This window comes from Eutrigla gurnardus, assembly GCF_963514095.1.
Source record: "Eutrigla gurnardus genome assembly, chromosome: 17".
Classification (NCBI taxonomy): Eukaryota; Metazoa; Chordata; class Actinopteri; order Perciformes; family Triglidae; genus Eutrigla; species Eutrigla gurnardus.
The window spans coordinates 12,884,976-12,908,523 of record NC_139928.1 but is presented as its reverse complement, the minus strand read 5'-3'; the positions used below and the strand labels follow the sequence as shown (position 1 = coordinate 12,908,523).

General features: G+C 41.4%; 4 protein-coding genes across 4 annotated transcripts; 2 read left to right on the top strand and 2 right to left on the bottom strand.

Moving 5' to 3' along the window:
• The first annotated feature begins 107 nt into the window (after positions 1 to 107).
• On the top strand, positions 108 to 4,457 carry cUnh6orf62 (chromosome Un C6orf62 homolog). The gene is made up of 5 exons (XM_084031573.1): positions 108 to 1,659; positions 1,851 to 2,027; positions 2,112 to 2,237; positions 2,871 to 3,005; positions 3,110 to 4,457. Exons 1-5 carry the CDS (start codon positions 1,531 to 1,533, stop codon positions 3,233 to 3,235), a joined length of 693 nt encoding a protein of 230 aa, XP_083887699.1. The 5' UTR covers positions 108 to 1,530; the 3' UTR covers positions 3,236 to 4,457.
• A 265-nt stretch (positions 4,458 to 4,722) lies between these two features.
• On the bottom strand, positions 4,723 to 6,314 carry acot13 (acyl-CoA thioesterase 13). Its single transcript, XM_084031577.1, has 3 exons — positions 6,159 to 6,314; positions 5,817 to 6,001; positions 4,723 to 5,283 (listed from the first exon to the last, which is right to left on the bottom strand). The coding sequence occupies exons 1-3, from the start codon at positions 6,240 to 6,242 to the stop codon at positions 5,124 to 5,126; spliced, it is 429 nt and encodes a 142-aa protein (XP_083887703.1). The 5' UTR covers positions 6,243 to 6,314; the 3' UTR covers positions 4,723 to 5,123.
• Positions 6,315 to 7,637: 1,323 nt separating this feature from the next.
• Positions 7,638 to 9,840, top strand: tdp2b (tyrosyl-DNA phosphodiesterase 2b; the record flags this gene model as incomplete). Its single annotated transcript, XM_084031556.1, has 7 exons — positions 7,638 to 7,784; positions 8,027 to 8,145; positions 8,257 to 8,406; positions 8,528 to 8,619; positions 8,754 to 8,872; positions 8,966 to 9,136; positions 9,276 to 9,840. The coding sequence occupies 7 exons, from the start codon at positions 7,638 to 7,640 to the stop codon at positions 9,555 to 9,557; spliced, it is 1,080 nt and encodes a 359-aa protein (XP_083887682.1). The 3' UTR covers positions 9,558 to 9,840.
• A 2,420-nt stretch (positions 9,841 to 12,260) lies between these two features.
• Positions 12,261 to 22,906, bottom strand: tmem64 (transmembrane protein 64). Its single transcript, XM_084032369.1, has 3 exons — positions 21,393 to 22,906; positions 16,428 to 16,583; positions 12,261 to 15,571 (listed from the first exon to the last, which is right to left on the bottom strand). Exons 1-3 carry the CDS (start codon positions 22,101 to 22,103, stop codon positions 15,380 to 15,382), a joined length of 1,059 nt encoding a protein of 352 aa, XP_083888495.1. The 5' UTR covers positions 22,104 to 22,906; the 3' UTR covers positions 12,261 to 15,379.
• Between the last annotated feature and the right edge of the window lie 642 nt (positions 22,907 to 23,548).

Genomic DNA, 23,548 nt, shown 5'->3' with positions numbered 1-23,548 from the left:
GTGCGGTTGTTTTTTTTTCCTCGTGCGGTCACATGTCAACATACGTCACATCTTTGTAGTTGACTGTGTGCGCAGCCATTTTGGGGAGGCTGTCGTCGAGTTTGCGTGTGTGCCATTACCAGCTGTCCAATAAACACACAAAGGAACCAAACGGACAAACGTTGGACGACACGCCGTTAAATATGGGCCCGCCGGGAGACAGAACACGCCACATGTCGACTGAAAGAACGGAGGATTTCAGCTGGATTGTCGATTTATCTTGACATGGCATGCGGCAGGGCGAGTCGGAGGTTGTGACGACTGAAGAAAAGAAGAGAAAGAAAACAAGCGCAGAAATATCCGGCGTGGAAAGGGGCGATTTTGTTTAGCTAACGTTTATTTTTGCCATTCCGCGTCTGTCGTTGGTTGGCTAGTTGAGTCCCTGGCTAATTTTTCTCGATGAAGTTGTTGACAAGACACGACTGAAGCACACTATACCTAGCTAAAATGCTGAGCACAAGCAAAACCAGTTAGTCGGTCAGCCCCGCAGGTCTCTTGACTCTCACAACACTGGCAGTCGCATTGAACCTGGCGAGAAAATGTAAACGCGTAGAAAGATGACTGAACGTTAGCTAGCCAGCCACACATGGGCCTCAATTAAGCCAATCAGTCAGAAGATAAGATGTAGCTTTATCGTCGGTTCACTACTAGCTAGTGTTGGAAGTGAATGCCTAGATTAGCTTGCTAGCTCACCTTAGCTAGTGTGCTAAAAATACGCCCACACCATGACTATCAGCCGTGGCAGCACAGCAGGCCCTGGGCCAAATGATTGGCAGTAAAAGTCGAGGAAATGTCAAGGTACTTTCGCAGTAGTCTTCGATGTTACCCGGTGCCAATATCTCCTGGCATCTGTATTTACCTGCCATGTTCGTCTGTATCCCCGATCCGCCTGTAACACGCACATAACGCTGTATCTACAGAGAAACAAACACAAAACGATAGCCATGGATGAGGGACTTTGAAATGACCCAAATAATATACCTGTCTGCTTGCTAGTCTCTAGCCCTCAATTTCACGAGCAAAAATATATTACCGGTATGTGTTTTTACAGTAGCGGCCGTTTTTGTTGAGTTCAGTAACATTCTCGGAAGAAAAGTTAGTCAAATTTGAGTTGCTCTTTCATTGAAATCTCCGTTGTTATCCCTTTTCGATGGCAGGTTGAAAAAAATAGCTCATTTGGCTTTAAAAGTCATGTCTTAAAAGATGGATTTCTGAACAAGTAATAAGGAGATGTAGTCTTAGCTTGTTGACCATTCCCCTCCTCAACACTGCCCTTTTACAAAAAAATAAATAAAATGACTTAGTTTTGTTTCAGATTTGTTGACCTTCTCAGTTTGTCGTGGGTATTTTATAGATCTAGAGTTGTTTGATGCGTTGTTTCTGCGAAGGGTAGCTAGCTCCATCCTTTATCCAACGTATAAATACAAAAGTAGAGGATCTAGCTAAAATATTCTGCACAAGAGAAGGAGACACTACCATCAAAATCTAACCATGGGGGACCCAACTTCACGAAGAAATCAAACCAGAAATCGACTACGAGCTCAACTTCGGAAGAAAAGGGAATCTTTGGCTGATCAGTTTGACTTCAAGATTTATATAGCCTTCGTTTTCAAAGAAAAGGTTTGTCAGTAATAAAAGAATACAGTATTGGCACAAGCTTAAATCACACTTCTCCCATACGTTATCATAATTCTCTCCTGCATTTGCTCATTGTATGTTTAAATGTCTAATTAAGATATTACATTCTATTATATGGCCAAAGATAAATGATGACTTAAAATGTGTTTTGTACCTGTGTTTTGTCATTACAGAAGAAGAAGTCTGCACTTTTTGAGGTAGCTGAAGTGGTGCCAGTGATGACCAACAACTATGAAGAAAACATCCTACGAGGTGTGCGAGACTCCAGCTACTCTCTCGAGAGTTCAATAGAACTCTTGCAAAAAGATGTAGTGCAACTACACGCCCCCCGATACCAGTCAATGCGAAGGGTAAGTCAGTGCAACGTCTTAGCAGGGGATAGCTTGAAGAAGACAAAGTCCAGCTGTGTTTTACATATTTCTCTCTTCTCATAGGATGTGATAGGCTGCACACAGGAGATGGACTTCATCCTTTGGCCACGCAACGATATAGAGAAGATTGTCTGTCTGCTGTTCTCCAGATGGAAGGGGGCCGATGATGAACCCTTTAGGCCTGTTCAGGTCAGAACTTTGCATCTGTTCAGATTACTCAGCCTGTAAATGTTAAAAACCCTTGTTATTTGGATTCTATTTAGATCTGCACCTAATGGTTATTTTCATTATCAATTAGGCAAGATGTATGTTGACAATACAAATTACTTTTTGATTAATCAAATGATCATTTACTTAATAAAATGTCAGAAAACTGTGAATTAGCCCATTACATTTTCCAAGGTAGCATCTTCAAATGTCTTATTACGACTAGCCAACATAACCCTGAGGTAGTCGGTTACAATTCCTTTTCTTTACTTTGTTGCAAGCTTGTTCATTTTTTCCTGCAAAGTGCTTGCAAGAGTGCTTGCATAAAAAAAGTCGAGCGAGAATTATAAAAGAACTGCTCACTTGCAAGACTCTGAGTCATTTTGCATATTTTCAAATATAGAGGCAATCACATTCAGCTATTGTCATGATAATAATTTATACATTTTTAAAATGAGAAAAACCTTCTTGTAATAACCAGGTTTTTCGGAGACATTTTACAGTGTCAAGAAATATGAATTTAATAATTAATTAATCTATTAACGTATATCACCCTGCCCTAGTCTATGGAAGAAAATTTACTCCTTGGTTCACAAGGCTTTCTCTGATTTACAGGCCAAGTTTGAATTTCATCATGGAGACTACGAGAAGCAGTGCTTGCATGCTTTGGGTCGTAAAGACAAGGCTGGAATGGTCATGAACAACCCAACTCAGTCTGTATTTCTCTTCATGGATAGACAGCACTTACAGGTGAGTCCGTTCACTTAAATGATAAGGTTACTGATCTGAAAAACTGAAGACGGGGGGGACTAACACACTTCTTTACAAATGTTCTCTGTCCACATCTCTGGCAGACTCCTAAAACCAAGGCCACAGTGTTCAAGTTGTGCAGCCTCTGCCTGTACTTGCCCCAAGACCAGCTGACCTGCTGGGGTGTGGGAGACATCGAGGATCACCTCCGCCCATACATGCCTGATTAAGGCTTCCTGCATCACCCAGCCACATAGGGAAAACCTTTCCCCTCCCTCCTGCCTAAGCCTTCAGAAGCAAATTGATGTACTCATCTCCACCCGTTTCCTTTTAAAAGATTTGAACTTGTGCTTGGATCTCCCCCCTTTTTTTTTTGTTACCTAAACGTTCTCCCCTCTCTGACCTGAAGCTGATTCAGTTCCCATTCTTGTTTTTTTCCCCTCCTCATGCTCCCAATGTTCCTCCTCCTCTTCACTCTGCAATTTTTGGATTGGTTTCCCCATTTTTTCTTTCTTTTATTCCCTCTTCATTCCCTCCTACTCATTCATCCATTTTTTGTTCATTTGAACCTGCACGAACATTGATTTTGAGTGGTTGGTTGTTCTCTTGGAGCCGCACTGTCAACAGCACCGGTCATTGAAGGAACTCTTTATGTTGCATCAAAACAGGAACAAACAATACACAGGTCTTCACGGTGGTTCTCAGATGGACGTGTTTTATATCCTTGTTGTCATAAGAAAGGATTGTTAAAGCTTGTTTGTAATGTCATTGGGGTTTCTAGAACAACTTTACACAATCTTTTGACCAAGGACAGGTGTGAATAGGTGTTAAAACACCTGTATAAGCAAAGAAAACAAGATGAACAATATTTGTCAAATCATATGGTGTAGGTATTGCTTCTTAAAACCGCCTTAGATTTTTTTTGCTGGACTTTTAAAAAATGTTTTGCTGTCATTTGCTTTCCTCTAAAAACATGCTAGGCAGGCCTTTGCTAAAATCTTGAGTGGCTTGAAAGGCATTGTACACAAAGATGAGACGTGTTGGTTAGATGTTGAAGGTCATTGTCACCATTCAAGCCGTTCATGCACCATTCATTTAAGCTACTGAAATCTGATGTTTTATGTTTTGTTTTATTTGGGATGTGGGTTGGTGAGAAACTGAAATGATGACATACTAAATGTTTAACTTGCCTAACAAAATTTGCTGAAAGTGAACAGATTTGTTTAATTTGACCTACTAAAATGAAGATAATTAGCTGCCATGCTCATCAAATTAAAATTGGACTTGCTTGTCAAAGAATATGAAGTACATAGTACATATAATTTTGCTCCTTGTTGATTCAGTGTGTTCAGTTGAAAGGGTATAAGGCGTGTAACTTCTGTTTTTTTTCTGTTGATTCTCAAATCAATACTGCTGAGCATATCCCAATACAATGCAAATTCTGAAAGCATATTTTTGTCTATTTGTTTTATTGCATGTGCATGAAACAGAAGCATTGATACAGTAGTTGGGTCAGGATTGACTCAGATATTTCATTCCTCTTCAACTATTGAAGACAAACAGTGGTAACGACAAAAATGAAGTAACCAGCAAACAAGGGTTTGTTGCACTCACTTCATTTTTTTGTACACATGATGCGATTTAGGCTGCATTCACACTAGGCCATCCGTACTGTGACCAGGCACGATTAATGTCCAGATTGCGCCGTTTTGTTAACAACACTTCATTGGCCCCGCCACGCTTGGAAGAGGTGTCTTTAGGCTGTTCCCCTAATTATCGCTCAATGATAAAGTGCTTTGGACTCATGGTGTGAGCGGTATGGAGCGGAATTGGACAGGGACATAGTGCGGCGCTCCGTCCTTTTATAATAAAAATGCCATTCTGCGCTTTCCAATATCCGCTCTGCTAACATGCTCTGATCCAGAGGTTGAGTGTTTACCAAATATGTGCAGATGTGACTTGTCAGTAAAGTTACAGTCATGTTCTCTGTGTTATGTATGGTGATGACTTTGAGGTAGCGCGTCTTGGAAACTAATCACAGTACGGATCAACTGGCCCTAGTAAATGGCCTCATTTATTTAGTGTGAGTCCGCCCTTCCAGACGGCCGCTGAGACGATTTAGCTGCTGCCAAGGTGTTTCGTGTGTCTCCCTTGTGCTATGAGCATCCCTGTGGCCTTGTTGGTAAGGTCTACGGTGGCAAAGGCTAGTGTCCGTCCTTGCTTCAGAACCTGAGCCGTGATGAGTATGTCCTCTCCGATCTTGGCAGCATTCATGTATCTGTAAGACATTGACATTTGTTCACAGTTGTTTTAGTTAATCTTCACCCTGACCGGAGGCCTGTACTAAGAAGCAGGACTTGGGGTTAGCGAGGTTACTTCAAGGTTAAATCTGGGTTTTCAGTCCTACTATGGTGGTTCACTTCTTACCGGGGTACATCGCCATGGTAACTTACGCTGCAGCTTGTATTACATGTTTTACTTCATATTTCTGCATTATGGTTTGCTCCTCGTACGTGAAAATTTAAATATGCTGGTCTGCTGCCCAATGATCCATGTTTACGATTGGTCAAATGCTGCAAACACCTCCTTATTTCTTTGATTGCAGTTGTTAGGGTTACTTAAAAAGATACCCCTTGTATGTTGAACTCGCTTCGTAATACAGGCATCCGGGTCATATAGGCTTTTTCAGGATAATAATAACCTACGGCTATTGGTTGAAAGAAAACAACAACATCGAAAGGAAAACTTTCTCAGCAGTAGTAACAGTATTATTATGTATTTACACTACTATTACATTGTTCATGCACTCACGATATGTTCATATCCACACTGACTCCCGGTGCTCCCCTCTCACTGTGCATGATCGCCAGGGTGGAGATGCAGTCGACCAGGGTGGCTGTCAACCCGCCGTGGAGCGTCCCTCCTCGGTTGGTGTGCTCCTCGTCTACCCGCATCTCGCACACCAACTTTCCCGGGCTGGCAGACAAAATGCCCACCTGAGGGGGACATACACTTGCTGTTAACGGCGCAACAATGTGCAAGATATGCGGCTACGTCACTATTTGTGTTTGGAAAACGAGCAATACAAGCGTCAAGCAGTCACAATAATACATCTTAAAACGGTCAATAAATGTCAAAGAATACGTATTTTACCTTGCCGATGACTCTTTCGAAGGACGGGGTCTCTGACATAAATCTCATTATCTGTTTTATCGAATTTAAAGACAGCGAACCCATATTTAAAGCGAGCAACTCAAACGCAACCAATGTCAAACTTGCATTTACTTCGTACCGGAAACTGTTGCGGTCAAACCAGTCGACACGTGATAAATCGTCCGGGCGAAACATAAATCGTGTGCTAAACTGCGTTTCCATCTTTGGCTATAAATGCGGTTAAGAAAGTAAACAGTAAAACATTTGTGGCGTTACTCATTATTAGTTGTACATACAACGTAGCGTTGTTCACGTTGAATTGTATAAAGTAAGGTTGCTGTTTTTTGCTACGACGGTATTTGTTGTGACCTAATTGGCGAATGTACCCGGCCGGAAGCCTTTCACTGATGCACAAGAGCTAACTTGCTGAGAAAAACAAGGGCTAGTGTTTGCCAAAGTCTAAGTTTCTTGTGTTGTTCTGTCATTTAAACTCGGGGCTGAGAACACATGGCTAGTGATGGTGAGATGAAGCCTCTTGAAACATCAAAGCCTCTCAGCCAGATGAACCACCAAAGTGGTTCGACCCCAAAGCTTCAAATATGTACGCTAGGGACACCTAGTGGTGAATGAAATTATGAAGAAAGTAAAAGAGTTTCCAATCAACCTAACATAAGATGTTTGCTGTGCCGATCCAACATCAAATCATTTGAGAATTAAAGTCATCTTGGTGATACATGTGTGTGAGTGTGCCTTTCATAAATAGTTCTGAACTCAAGATAGAAATTAAGTCATTTGGTAAACCACAGACTTGGATTTGAACCTACAACACTTTGATAATGTGTCTCAGTCCTTAGACACTACACCACCCGAAACATGAGATAGGAGTAATACTTATAATGATATATAATAATAATCATTTGTAATATAAGTAATGGATGCATGGGGGTGGATTGTTGTAGGTCTATCCTAGATTCGAACTTGCAACACTTTGACAACAAATCCAACTTCTTAACCGCTACACCACTGTGTCTTTGTAGTATGACCAGCAGTAGTAATAATTACAATAATGATGTATAATAATAATAATAATAATGATAAAGTGATATATTAGTCAAAGTGGTAGGCCAACACTGCAATTCCACCTTGGATTTGAACCTACAATGCTTTGATAATGTGCCCATTTTTATAATAATGATGTATAAGAATATATAAGAATAATTAATAAGAATACTGATAAGCCCACGAGTTAGTATTCGTGTATGAGGCATTTTTATAGTCATAATGTCCCGCCAATTGTAAACCTGTATCACCGCGGTACCTGTATCGCGAAAAAATAGCCCGAAACGAAGCCTCGCTCGTCATATGCTACGTCATTTTGCCGAGGTGAATCAGATCTCGACACGGAGCTTCGTTGGGGGAGGAGCCGAAATTCTCGACACATGCCTCGAAGCCTCGACGCAAATCATAACATCACTACACATGGCTTCTGCATCCGACTCGGACAAACCGTCGGTTTCTAATGTGGAACGAAACAGGAGTCGCCTCTGCGATGAGTTCGCTGCAGTAACAGGAACTGATAGCGCCGTGGCTCAGTGCTACCTGGCTGAAAATGAGTGGGAGATGGAGGTACAGGAGACAACTCTCAGATGTTGTATTCCTTTGCTAGCATACTGCTGTAGCTAGATAAAGAATGCTACAGCTGGTGGCAGATATGGCAACTTTATTGTTCAATTGGAAGCTGCTGAAGTTTATTTCACTGAGTATTGCTAATTATGATTCAACATGTAAGGCTAAAAAGTGCTAACATGTTTACTTATCTGTTATGGGTGTCATGAAAATCTTAGCATTTCCCGTCTTTTGTCTTTCAGAAAGCTTTGAACTCATTCTTTGAGGCTGATTTGGAGAGAGTCTTTGAAGAAGATTTTCCAGAAAGTGAGACCACTCCCAAAACAAAGAGGCAGAAAGTTGAGGAAAAACCTCCAGACTGGTAGGTCTACCGTCCTTCCCTACTTTGTGTGGACGAGTCACAATTATTTCGGTAGTAGGCAGCATATGTTTAACAACTCCAAAAGCATTAACAGTCTGGAAATATTCCCAGTATAGATTTGACTGAAGACAGTCCAGCCTCCTCACACAAACCCCCAGAGGAAGACGACAATAAACTGTCACTGATCTCCTGGAACGTGGACGGACTTGATACAGACAACCTCGGAGAGCGCGCCAGAGGCTTGTGCTCCTTCTTAGTCTTGTAAGATTGTGTATATAATCTGGGACTTGATATTTGATTTGTGGGCTCCAAACCCTGGAGATACAATGTGTAAGATGCTGAGGCAGATAGAATTTGAACATTGAATCTTGTCTTCGTGTAGATACACTCCTGACGTGGTGTTCCTGCAAGAGCTCATCCCACCTTACGTCCAGTACTTAAAGAAACGGGCAGTCAGCTACCTAATCATTGAAGGTATGCTCTGCTCCTTTTATGCACTCTACTTTCTGTTTATCAACTGACTACCGTTGTACACAGTATGTTGTACTTAAATACAAAAAGTAATAAACTGCGATGTTTAAACTATCCTCTTTACTTGTGCTGACCAGGTGGTGAAGATGGTTACTTCACTGGGATGATGCTGAAGAAGACACGAGTCAAATTTGTGGAGAGCGAGATAGTAGCTTACCCCACAACTCAAATGTTGAGGAATCTGCTTGTAGCTCAGGTTAGTGCACACATAGTTCAATCCAAATACTCAAGGCCTTGTTCAGCTCACCTTAGTTGATACAAAGTTGTACTTTTGCTCTTCTGAAATCAGGTGACTTTCAAAGGTCGGAAGCTGTGTCTGATGACATCGCACCTTGAGAGCTGTAAAGCCCATGCAGGGGAACGGATGAAACAGCTGCGAGTGGTGATGCAGAGAATGAGAGAGGCACCGGACGATGTCACCGTCCTGTTTGGAGGAGATACAAACCTGAGGGACACTGAGGTGAGTCAATTTTCTTGGTATCATGTGTGATGTCACTGCTAAAGGAAAAAGGCTGCAGCAATGGTGTTTACACTTGATTTCCCCTATACATGCAATCACACAGTGTAGCTCATTTAATAATTATTGAGGTCCATCTCAGGTTGCCATGGTGGGCCTGCCCTCCACTGTCTGCGATGTGTGGGAGCAGCTGGGAAAGCAGGAGCACTGCCGCTACACATGGGACACCAAAGCCAACAGCAACAAGACTCTTCCTTACGTCAGTCGCTGCCGCTTCGACCGAGTCTACCTTCGCCCGGCTACCAAAGATGGCGTCCCACGACTGGCCCCTGACCACATGGCCCTGGTGGGGCTGGAGAAGCTGGATTGTGGACGCTTCACTAGTGATCACTGGGGAATCTACTGCAGCTTCAGCCCTGTGTAAAAAAATGCACAAAACAACCTGAAACGTGCCAGTTAAAACTTGTGATCAGCTGGTCACCTGAAACAGTTTCTTTGAAAGAAGATTATCCCACCTCATCTGTTTGCTTTAACTGTCATTTTTATATTTTGATTTGAGGAGTTTTATCTTCTAATGAGTCTCTTGTTGATGTTTCTTTCCAAGCTTTTGTGTAAAATTGCTAAATAAATGTAGAAAGCACCAATAAATGTAAAAATATGTAAAAGCTTGTGCTGCTGTGTATGTGTAGTACTGATATCTGACCACTAGAGAGCATTACAGAGCTCAATTGCAATTCTTTAAGTCTTTGGTTCAACATTTTTAAATAATTTATGAAATAAATAAAAATTCAACTTGACCCTAACCATTCCATCATTTAATTGAAGCCACAAGTCAATAAAATATGACCCAACAGCAAATTCCTCACAATTGTAGGCTAAGCTATGAAATTTTAGACACAAGTTTGAACACACATGCTGAATTTGTTAATGCATTTGCAGCAGATTCAACCCACAGAAACATGGATCCAAAACCTGTAAAGCTTAAAGAGTGCAGGCCTGATTTATATAATTAGTACAGCTTTTTTTTCTAGCAATGTCATGTAAAATGTGTGTTGTGAAAAAATGTCTATTAGATAATAGGATTCAATAGCACCTATAATCTACATCATGACCTCAGTTGTACCCCCTAACCAGATGTAACCTCCGCCTCAGTCTCTGCCATCACGTTGTCGAGACGTGTCCCTCGCCTCTCTGTGATGTACCCTTCAGATCTGAGAGTGTTTTCATGTTTGCTCGATGAGCAGACAGCACGGATTTTACAGCGCAGTCAGACAGTGAAGAGGAGCTGACCTTAGGAGAGGACACAGATGCGACTCTTCCCTGGGAGCAGGCGTCATCAGAACATGCCTCCCTCCCCCGTTTGTTACCCGCTGACTGGTTCTTGATTATCAAGGACACATGAGCCAAGTCTGTCCAGCTCTAATACGTTGACCTAAAGCCCAAAACATGTCAATCTACATATATGTGAGCCTGAATACTGTCATGCAAGCTTCACTGTGGTGCCACAATTCTGACCATTTTATACATTTTTCCTGCTCGTTATGTTGATTGTATAAAACACAGTTAATTAATAATTTTGTCCCATTAAAACAATGAAATTCACATTAAATTTGACAAAAGAAAGGCAGAAATACTTACATTAGAGGACCTGGAACCAGGACTCTTTTTTTTGTGACGATAACATTTACCAATACAATATCTGTATAACAAGAAATAAACTGATCCTAGCTTCAAGTAGGATGACGAGCACTTGTCAGAAGTCTGAGTAAAATGTATGTCCTAGTGTCCTTAAGAGCTTATTTTTGTACCTCAGCAGGTCATACATGTACAGATGGAAGCAACAGCTGTTTGTGCCAATAAATTAGTCATGTGATCTATCCATCTGCCTTGAGCATGATCCCTCTGTGTTGGAGGCCTATTGACATTTCCATAAACATCCAATGCCAAAAATGTCCCTCTGGAAGGCTGCGTAGACATATTAAAAAAATAAATTTCACTCACCACATTTTTTTTTCTTTTACAAGTTCACTTGGAGATGTGTGTTTGTTTTTGTCAAGCACCGACAGCCTCACAGATGTACGTCTAGAGCTCCAAAAACGTAGCCCTCAGTGAGATGCAGGGCTTTTCATTTGAGGCCCGTCAAATGAATGTTCTTGGTTTTGTGTGGACGTTATCCGTGTGCTGGCGGGGAGGCTCTGGGATGAGGTTTGTCCTTCCAGGCAGGGTTGGATGATGATGGATCAGACACAGATCTGACCCGAGGCCGGAAGAGATCGGTGGGTTGCGTGAAGAGCAGCAGACACATCTGTGCTGCAGCTCCTGCTAACAGAGGAAGAAAGAAAACGCGAGAAGAGTCTAGTCTGCTACTGTTTGATTGCTAAGCCGTGGCTGGGATGCCTCTGGATTTCTGTTGTATTCGGGGTGTTACTAGTTGACTGTGGGCCACTTGATATTGCGTGTGTGTGTTTACATGGGCATTGCACTGTTCACAAGCAGGATCTATCTGTACCACGTCTTTCAAACACCATCCACACAAACAACCCACCTCCCCCTGAACAGATAGCTTGTCACAGACAGGGCAAGGGCAAGCGTAAAGTGGTGCTCTACATCACCACCGCCACATCCATCACTACTGCGTTTTAAAATTGCTGTGACAAACTGCCCCAGAAGCCAGCATTATTTCTGGCGGTACAGTGCGGCCGCTGCTTCTGCTGCATATTTGAGGACTGGCAGTTATTTAGAGGTTTGCAAGATAAGGGGAAACCTTCTGAGCGAGTACATTTTGTCTTCCATCACTCGAATGGTTGAGGATGACGCCAGGTAATACTAATGGACTCGTATTAGAGTTTGAGGTGAGGTTTTGATGTGTGGGGGGGGGGAAGGATTTTGTGAAATGTGTGGCAGCTCAAAGGATTAAGGATTAAATGTATGAAGTAATCAGCTACACGTCTGTGAAAACAAATTCTAATCATTTTATTCTTGAGGCCAGTTGGACGATGGGGCCAATTTTGAAAGAATTGCCTCCGGGCGTTCCTGAGTCACTGAAATCATGAGAATGGCAAGAAACATAATGCCTTCCGGCATTAAAACAGTGCAAGTAAAAATTTAAAAAATAGCAGAACAAAACTTTGTAACAAAGTCTGGTTTTATTTCTCTCTCTCTCATAAATAACACTGAACAAGCATTGTACAGCGATAAATATCAATTTATACACTGTAAAATTCTCTGTATTACAAAATACAGTATATGTGTAATGCACTTGATACAGATGGGAAGTATTGCATTTCATAGCACCAAACGAGACCCTTAATGTGACCCTTTAAGTTAATGATACCACACGGTACTCCTCCTTAACAGTCCAGTTGTGTGTGCAGTTTTCACCCACATTGAGGTCTTGTGTAGGCGTCTATGAAATATACTTCCCTTAGGAATCAGTTGTTGCATAACTATATCTAAGTTAAGTAGAGCCCACCTAAGATGAACCAAAGCCTCGACTGTAAAACTGCTCATTTCCCCCACAATCTCAAGTTCTCAAAATACCAGAGGAGAGACTAAATTATTATGATCAAATGTTTTTGTATTAAACATGGTTTAATGTCCACTTTAAAGTGGAAGCCAAACAGCTTCATTGAATTACACTTTGTTTGGAGGGTAGGGAAACACTTCTGTCAGGTGAAAGCCTTACAGGAAAACACATTTCCAAGACATAAAAAATAAACAAAAAATGAGAAACTGAGAGCTGTGGGTAGATTTTATAAATATCGCAGTCATAAAATGTACTCATGTCTCTGTATGTAAACTTTCATTCAAGTAGGAAACCGGAAAATATGTCTGGGTTGGATTCAGAAGATTTTCATGTGACAGAAGTGAGAGGTCGATCGCTACACATCAGTAGGCGATCAGCAGGTTTAGGGACTCTCCAAAGAAGGTGCTACGGATAATCAATGAAGCTGTCCTGATCACATATGTTTTTGTGTCTCTTCCACATCATATGCAGCGCAGAAATGTCTTTCAGAGGAGGAGGTAATAGGCAGGTTGAACACTGAAACACAAAGCTGGGAATATTAATACTTAACCTTACAGTGAAACATGGATTGATTGGAAATCAAATGCCATTTTAAAAGAAAAACAAATGTTTACAAGCATCTTTTACATCTTTAACATCAGAAGATATTCCAGCTTTTCCCAACAGTTGGCAAAGGATCGTATTGATAGGACTTCTATAATATTTTTTTGCTTTTGACTTTCAAACGTTATTGCTGAATTCAGACAGGATGGGGCCCTTTCAACCAACATTAAAAGGACTGACAGCATGGAATGTGAACATTAAATCTGCCTTTGAAGAAGAGAAAAAACAATAGTACAAAAATTAAATGTACTAACAAAAAGTTGTGCCAGCATTACAAATATAGGGATATAGATGGATATTTCATATAGGAGCCCTTATTATTCCTCAACCAGAATGAGGAGCAGCATCGCAATAATTCATGTAAAAATAAAAAAATTTCACATTCATCACTTAGTGTCCATGTTGTGTTTGATTGTCGGCTTCTGAGACACATCAATTCCAACCTTTGACCAACCGAACCCCTTCCAAGTTTAACCGTTTGTAGTGGACTGTGCCAGAGAACCTACAGTATGAGAAATCTGATGTATTATTAAGAGCTAAAACACAAAAACATTTATATTGTTACCAGCAATATTAATTCATAAAATAAAGTCAGTCATAAGTCACATGTAGCTCAGATGGGGCCAGTGTCATGGCATCTGATAAACTGTATCAAATTATGGCACATAAAAAAAATAACAGCCTTTTTTTTTCTTCTTGAAACAAACAAAGACTCAGGTTTGTGTTATTTTGATGCATGAGAGCCTTTCTGATTAGTTTGGTTTCAGCACTGAAATAGGACATTCATGCCATTTTGTCACCATTCTTTGATGTATTGCACATAATTGTTAAAACTACCAACTTAACGGGGAAATCCAGTGTAAGATGTAAGATTTTGGATATGTTAAGCATGATAATAAGTTCAAAGGAGCAAAAAACAAAAACAAAAAAACGCTTATCTGAGGCTTCTAACTAGGCTGTTTTTAGCCGATGCTACCAAAATGCTAAAAGTGGTAGCGATAGAGGCATCTCTCACATCGCCCCCCAACGAATGTTCAACCTCATTATCATGCTCAACATATCCAAAATCCATTTTACACTGGATTTCCTTTAAGCAAAAACTATGTAATAACTATGATAATCTCACAGCCCCAAAAAAAAGTAGTAAAATCACATGAAAATGAATAAGAAACACTGAGAAGAAATCTTGACATCTTAGTTTAAGCTCGATGTGGAACTCTTTCCGGAACAGAACATGTGGCTGTCCTACCGAAGGGCTGATCTCACCGCACTTAAAACTTTCCTGGCAGAAACTTTCCTGAGTTTCCCGCTGTGAAATCTGCTCTCCTCCCCAGCTGCTCTTATCAAAACTGCAGGAGTGACAAAATGATTTCTAGGCAGACGAAGCCAATTCAGCTGATGTGGTCGTAAGCCAGCAGAAATCACAGTAATGCTTGATGAGAGCTTTCACCCTCTCTCTCCATCGTCCAAAAATAAGACACTTAAAAAATGAACTGGACTTAAAAAGCCTAATCTTTCATACATATTAATAAGGCCCTTATTAACTGTACTGTGAATTCGTACCCGATGTAGACAAATCATAAATCTTACAATAAAACAAATCAGATGACGTGTGAAAGAAAGGTGCATAGGTTGGCATTCTTTTGACACTGAAATGGAAAAACAATTCCTTGGTTCTCTAGAAATCTCCAGATTGCACATTCATAGTGTTAGCAGGCAGCTGATGCCACGCTATTGTTTTTAATGACTCACTCACTCAGCCACCTCTGACATCTCTAAACATCATCATTTCATTGACATCTCTTGTAACAGAGAAAATTCAGTTAAGAATAGTTTAAGAAGTACCTTAGCAAAAAAAAAAAAAAAAATACTCCCAAGATGATGTACCGCAAATCCTTCAGCACCAATTCCGCCTCTCCAAAAGGTCCCTGGTCCCACACTTCTAAATCATTGTACCAACTAAAGATATACGCTTCCAGGGTTTTCTCACAACGGTGGCCAGAATATGATGTGGAGATTTATAAACCACGCCGCCAACAAGTTTCAGACGGGTTACCTCCTGCAGTCTTGCAATGTGGCGAGTCGTACAAGCTACTGCCTCGTGTGTCGATTCGTGGTCACACCACGTTAATGCAGTTTCCACTGCTGGCTGTCGCCCGCTTGCTGCAGTAGGTGAAGCCGCTGTGATTGGTGGAGGAGCCGTTCATGTGCGACGACTTCAGTTCCATCTGGCAGGCAACGATGGCTGCGTTGAACTCTACCTGCGCCCGGTGCACGACGTAGAACATCAGGCCGATGCTGATGACGATCTGCAGAGGACGGACGAGGAAGTCACAATGTCGTGTTTGGCTTTTTTTTTCTTCATTTTTGTGGCTTTAATCTTTGTTGTGGTGGTAAACTGAACTATGAGACGTTACACATTTGATATAACTGCATAAACAATCGATTGCAGTGCATTACAAAATTATTTATCGAAAATATTACCATAATTATTAACATGCACACGTTTTTCCTCTCCTGATACCAGTAGCACAAAGACTGGAAACAGGGCTTAACGGCTAGCCTGGCCTATATTCTTGATATTTTGTTGGTTTCTACATTTGTCATTGAAACAAATGCATGATTGTATGATATGTATCCTGGTTGGTAAAAATATTAAGCGATAACTGGACTCTTCCACGTGGAGTTTTCCCACCACCAGTGTTTAAAAAAGCTTTTGTGTGATTAAGGCCAGTTGTCGATTTGGAGCAACAGCTTTCAGTTCCGCATGAGACCCTGAGACCTCGTTAATCTGAATGTGAACCTTGACCTCTGACCCCTGTGAACCTGTCATGGTTCGCACTATGAAACAGCCGCTGAACACATGTGAGCTGAACATGTTTGGGTGGGGTTGTGTGTTGGCAGATTCATTCTTTGAGTTAGCTGAACAGGAGTGTGGGCATATTTTGCATATCTAGATATCTAGGTTTAGGATTCCTGCTCTAGGCGTTTATGTAACTAAAGACATAAGGGAGGGGCAGATGTCAGTGCTTGTGCAGTAAGATAGGATTTGACAGGCTTGGTAGACAATATGTATTTGGAAGAAAGCGCTGATCCACCAACAAAAGATGACATTTACAAATGTGTACAATCACACTATAATCACTATTATCACCATCAGCTCACCTGCAGGCTGAACACAAAGTAGCCGCTGACGCTCTGCTCAGCGATGACGTCCTCCATGGTGCGAAGTGTGGTGCCCAGGTAGGAGTTGAGAAGCTGAGTGGGCAACAGACCCACAGAGGAGGCCACCAGGTAGTTTGGCAAGGACACGTCTGTAATCTTAAAATGGAAAAACATCTTACAAACTTAAAAAAAGGGATTTAAGACAAATAAAAGCAGCTGCAAATGTCTTCAATTTGAGGTCAGAAAAAAAAATCTGCAACATATTGGTTCCCGCTTGTGTTTTTCCCTTGAACAACAATCTAAATATTGTCAAGGGCCTGCTTTGCTGTAACCCTTGATCCCTTGATGAAGTGATGACATAAGCCGATGTGTGAGAATGTGACCTTGGCACTGTGACTACAGGCTGATAACCGTGTGTCAGGGTCTGTGGTGTGTTGCTGCAAGACACTGCCTGGGATAAATTCTGATCAGGGCTGGATAATATGTATTTATGTCTTCTCGCAGTGCTTAAAACACTCTTTTGTTATTACACTAGCCTAGGTTACACTCCACAGGACACTGACGTAATCAAAACCTGTAAATCAAGGTAATGTCATGTCAACTTGTTCATTCTCAGTATGTTTAGTTGAGTATGCTTTCCTCAACTTAACCATGTGAAAGGCCTTTCTCTTAGAAAGAGGAGCAGTCATGTGTCAACTCCACACAATGAAAATGCCTTCAGCTGATCTCTGAGACACGGCATGAGAGCTGCAGAAGAAGAAGAAAAGGAATGCATTCTCTTTCTCTCAGCCATCATCTCAGAGTTGTGACGCATGTGTCCTCTGAAGTCTCTTCTCACGCAGGCATCTAGTGTATGCAGCTGTATTATATTGGTCCGGGGAAGGGTTAGCCGGTATTTTTATAACTGCACAGAGAATTTCCACTGAACCTCCCACTCATTTCTGAAAGCCCTGTGTATCAGATGTGCAAATTCAAGTGAAAAAACACCCCATCCCAGGCTTGACCTGATTTATTCAGAGCAGTAGCAATGCAGGTCTGTAAACAAAACAGGAAGTAGGGTATCTTGACTGCATAATACATTTCGGCATTGCTACTATAATGCTGTTTTATTATCTGGACAAACACAGGGTTTACCCTTTGTAGTGAAAGATGAAGAACAGGGTGAAATTACAGGCGGAAACATTGCCTTTAATTAGTGTCCATACATGAGGAATCACATGAAGAATTTACCAATTTCTTCATCACCTCGTTATGACAGCTGAGAGATGTAGCCAGGCCATCGACCAGTAATAAAACTTAATAAAATACACATAGCGAGGGACTTGAATATGTCCACAAACTTCTCCCCCTGAGCTATCCCATTCTTTTCTCTACTGCAGTCTTGGTGTCGTTTAAGGTTACCCACTATAACGTAGCACCATCCACTTCAGCAGAAAGAAGCGGGGGCCACAGTGAAATGTAGCCTGATCCACAGAAAGTGCTTATCAAGGACAGATCAGACAACGCATAACTCCACTGTGAGCCAGCACGGGCCTATTAGTACCCAGTCATGATTAGTTTCACATTTTATTGTGGAGAAGAACATACAATACAATTTGGGATTCACAAATCCAGCAAATACAGAGGAGTTGCATTATCTTATTAGTGTTTCTGGCCTCCTGACAAGTCAAATACTCACTCTCATTTGGCTCCGTTTTTGGGAAATATCGGGCTCTGTAGCTGCTTAATGCTTGACGCTATGAGAGTGTATCAAATAAGGTTCAAACTCGTTCATAATGCAGGTGCAATACTAAAAAAGAAAACAAAATATTTGTCTATAAATCTATAAACCTAAACTATGTAAACAGGAGCAAAAAGTCATGACAATGAGTCAAGCTGCATTTTCAAAGAAAAACAGCTCTCATAACTTCAAACTTCCCGAGGGAAATATGACAAATCTGAACTGGCATACCAATTATAACCCACTTTTGTAGTAGCAATCCTTTTCATAAAAGAGTTTTGTTTGCTTTCCGCTGTAGATAATGACCTATAAGCAGAAGCAAAAACAGTATTTCACAAGGCTGTCAATTAGCCAGCCTTTTAATTTGACTCTGGCAAACTGATTGTGGTGCACCAATAAAGCCAGTGACGGCAGAAGCAGCTGGGCAGCACCGTGTAAATAGTCTGTCCCTTTGACTTTGTCACCTCACTTTCACCTCCGCATAGTGAAAGAGCCATGATCCTCACACAAGTGAGACACAGACGTGATTTAATTCAGGCAGGCAAAAGAAAACAACCTGCTGGGTTTGTTATTCCTGTGGACATTATGGCTCGAAGCTTAAAGTTACTCCTATATATAATTCACAGCATTCTTTTAGTACTGTACTGCACTCAACACCAGCCTGAAAAAAAGACTTGTGGAAATCCAGTTTCTTAAGACTCATCCTCCATTCAAATTCATTTAGATGATCTCCAGTTTGGAAGACAACTTCCAACAGGTCAACTCCTGACTCCTGCTATAATCACTGTTCAACTCTTATGTCACAGCCAAAGGATATGAATATGATATTCTTCTCAAATAACAACCTATATGTCAAAGTACAAGTGCAGCACAAGCTTTTCCCTCCAGCAGTGCCTCTTGTTCCTACAGTCAGCAGTTTTCCAGCACTTATCTCACTTAACTGTTGGCTTTTTACTATTTTCACTTATCTGAGATTGATGTATTAGTGTTAAAAAAATAGCAACTTGCTCCAGATAAACATGTCAACTGTCTAGGATTTAGTTTATTATTTTAAAAACAAAATGATGAATTAAGATGAATTGATTATGAAAATAATGCAGCCCTACAACTTTCATTAATTTAATGTTGAAATGTAAAACTGTTTGTACTGTACTATTGTATCCTCGTTTTGAAAAGGTATTAATTCTATAGATGAACACACTGGATGTAGATGTAGACAAACCAAAAGGATTTTGGATAAGGCAGCCCACTACAATGAGAGTACGGTATCATAACTTAACAGGAATTTGATTTTCACCCCTGCAATGACACTCAATCCAGTATCCCTGTAATAATTACTACTGTACAATTGTATTTCTAATTTCGGTTGACACTCGTCAACAGAGAGTTTAGAGGCATCAAGCCAAATCTATAGTAATTTAGGAGGCTCTAGGGGCATTATTGTATTGGGTTATATTATTTTGTACAAAGTGTTTAATATTTCATACCCCTATGTAAATAGGGTTTGACAAAGAATTAGAAACAGTTTCCGATATTTAAAATCGAATATAAAACTTCTACAAACTATAGCCTTAAAACCTCCCAAAGGTGGGGGAATTGCACAAAGTGGGTATTTATTGTTATGAGTGTGTGTATATAGAGCTGTCAAACGCCAAAAACAAATACCCAATCTCCCGAAAAATGTCCGAGTAAATCAGTCAACCCAGAAAACATACTGGTTTTGCAACGTGCAATTACTGTGCTTGTGAATCTCACTTACGTCATCTTATTTTTCCCTTTCCTGCCTCAGGCCTGTGCATCAACTCCTTCAAGCTTTAAGCTATAAATGCCTTTCAAGCGCCCCTCTTCACATCCACTTCTGGATGTTTAGTGCGTCTGTTGGTTTCTGCCTTGAACAGTATTTTGATTCTCCTCTCCCCAGATATGTTTCCATAAAAAACACTGTAGTATTCAAAACAGTTTCAGTTAAAGGAAATGGAAATGTCACTATTCACTTAAACCAAATACAGTCTGCTACTGAGATGAGGTGTTGTTTAAGAAGGCTAAATTTAAATTAAACTGTTATAAACTGTAAATCGTCCTTTCTGCTGACTTCATCCTTGTAAACATTTCTATTTTAGTTATATTTTAGTAATTCTTAAGCGATGCATTGCTTGAGATTCAATTTGACCAGCCTCATAATTCAACTGAGAAAATGTGTGCTTACATATAGATATTGATGAAAAATGCCTGCACACTGATTCTGAAATCAAATTTATATAGATGGACAACATTTTATCCCAGTTGGATATTCGTCAGGTGAAAATGTTAAGTTTATCTACAGATGTATAAGTGTACACTAAAAAAACTGTACCTCTGCAGTTACTTGCTTATATATATAGGCCATATGGCTATGTGAAGGTAACCAATCTGAAAATGTGATACTAGTGAGGCACCATGCCATGTGAGAGGTACTATATAATCTGCTGCAAGAGAGTGATTCGAGTTTTGCAGCAGCATGGCTCTGAAAATCTAAGCCTGAAAGCCTGTATGGCTACATGACAAAATAATTTCACCCTCAGGTGTTTGTTCTCCACTAGTCATTCAATTCATAACATTTTTCAAGCTGCATGACCTCTCAGCTGATTTCCTACAATACAGTTCGGCTTTTACCATTTGGAGGTATCAATGAGTTGACTGAGAAGGGTAGTCAGGGACTATAAATTATTCATGCCATGTATGAAGGTCAAAGGCTTCAGGTTAAGTGAAGTGCAGCTAAAGGCAGTGTCCTGATACTGCTTAGCTTTATGATGGCATGGTGTATATCGCCTTCACCAATGACCAGACGTATCTTACGGGGGGGGGGGGGAGTCCATGATTGAGTTAACATCTTGTATTTTCTTTCCTGCTATAAAATTGTGGTCTGCCTTATAAAATGTAGTAACAAGTCACCTATTATGTTCAGTAAAACATCTACAAATCATACTTCTGGTGTCTTCCTTGAGGCTGGTTTCTGGATAGTTATGAATTCCTCTGTGTGTTAGATTGGCCTAGCAATAAGGAAGTAATTTCCTTCTTAAAAAAAGGTCACAGGTTTGGTTGTTATGACTGCAAGTGATTTGTTGAACTGTCCTCAAGTATGTTAACGAGCTCTATGCCTGGCTGGGTCATTGACCTTTCTGCTTAAATCCATACAGTCCACACTTCATGACCGTCTAATGTCTAAAGAGAGAGGGAAAAGATGGTAATGACGCTTTCATACTCACCGAGAAAACTGCATTTTGAAGCCCAAATGGTATCGGGGTGAGTCTTGCTAAGGCCACAACTTTGAGTCCGCTTCCTCCCTCCACCACTCGGATGACAGCGCTGAGCTGTTCACTGTTCCCAACCTTGTTCAGCACCCAGTCAGTCAATAGTCGTTTGCACACTAGGTGTGCCACAAAGGTGCCTATTAAAACTCCCACCATAACTAGTCCCATACCCAGCACAAAGCCGTAGAGGTAGCCAGCTGCCACATTAAGAACAATGTAGCCCCATCCACACGGGAACGACACTATAATCAAACCAACTATAAACAGCAAGGCTCCGACAAGGCTGTCCAAGCTCTCCACCCAGAGCAGGAGGTCCTTGAGGTATTGGCGAGCCAGCGCGACGGAGGAGAAGCACACTGTAGTCAGGATGCATGCCAGCAGGGCGCTCTTGAAGCAAAAGGTGGTAATACAGCACGGGTGCCTGAACTCTCCACCGTTGCTGAAGGTCGTGAGCCCCGTGTCGCTGATGACCTCGGGGTCTCCATCCGACTTCCCTATGGCGGCCCCTGTCTCGTCAAAAGCGCTGCAAATCAGGATGTCGATCTTGTCGCACTCGTCTGTGGCGGTCCTCTGCAGCCAGCGGTTCAGCTGGATCTGCGCCTTGCCCACCGCATGTTTGACAAGCTTGGTAAAAAGTTGCACAGTCGTCGACCCCGACATTGCCATGTTGTAATGCCGGCGGCGAGGCTCAGGTGAAACTTTCAGCCCCCCTGGTGACGTGTGAGGTTTCCAGACAGTCCTTTTTTACGTCCAGCACGCGTCCATGTCTCGCAATATCGATTTGCTGAGCGTCAACAGAGGCACGTGACCATGAACTTTGCAGAAAGTGGCTTTTAGCAGTGGAAACCCATCGCTATGCAACTCTGAAAACAACCATTTAGCGAGATATGAAGATGAAATCCGTCATTCTTCTTGGCCATTACATAATTGTCCAAATTGCACGTTTATCTCGGGTACACTAGCTGGACAACGTGCCAGTCCAACGACTTAACAGTGCCAGTTTTGTAGTTTCTGTGTGAAACATTCGCCATATTCAGAGATGTAACCCCCCTCAGCTCAGTGCAGAGTCGGTGAACAGAGGGAGCTGTCAGGGCGGGAGAGCTAACAGCACAATGACAAAACAATCCAATTGTCCTTCGGAGTGAGATGACCAGATGCGAAGCGGTGCAAGAACATCAACTTTTACGACTCCAGCAGCACCGCCGTACAGCTAGCGTTGACGCACTAGCATATATCACTCCGAGGCTAACTTACTCCTGTCGTTAGCTAACTAACGTTAGCTCGCTGCGTGGATAAAGTCCACCGTTGCATTTCAGAGACCACACCGCCGTAGCTCCTCCCGCACAACGGCGCGACAGAAAAAAAGAGACGCAGAAGTGGAAAAACAGTTTGCTCTTTCTCTGGCAAGCTGGCTGTAGTTTCCCTTCGTCGCCTTCCTTCCACGGTGGAAATTGCTGCTGTTGACGCTGTTAAAGCTATTCATACCAAACCACTGTTTGTGTCCCAGAATGCCAAGTGACCCCATCTCACGTGACCGACCTCTCGTCCAATCACGGCGTTCAATTGTTATCGCGAGATGTCCGCCTGGGTTTCGCGACCATTTCTATTTGTTTTTGGATCAATTAGCAATTATGGATGATTTCTGTTGTCAACCACTGTGATATCCACATAAGTAAAACACACTGCTACACTGAAATGATGTGGCACCTCAATTACTTAGATTAGAGTACTTAATTAATAGGGCATTAAAATCGAACCACTTCTAGAAAGAGAGGCAGTTAATTAGGAGACAGCGGTTTTTACTTATTTATAAAAGTAACAACACCACAATATAGAACTATAATTCATACACATAGCCATTAACATGCATTTTGGTGTAGCTTGCAAAAGTGGTGCTCTTATCATTTATGCTGTAACAAAGCATCATAATTAATACATTTATCATGTGTTTTGTTTGAACAATCTTGATCTGCTGTGCAACTTGTGAGATAAATGTCGGGAAAGTACAATTAACTAAAATTAGATAAAAAGTAACTAAAATGTGTAAATGCAGTAGCCAACTTGAGGAATTATGGGTAACATATTTACTTCAACTGTTGGGAAGGGTATAT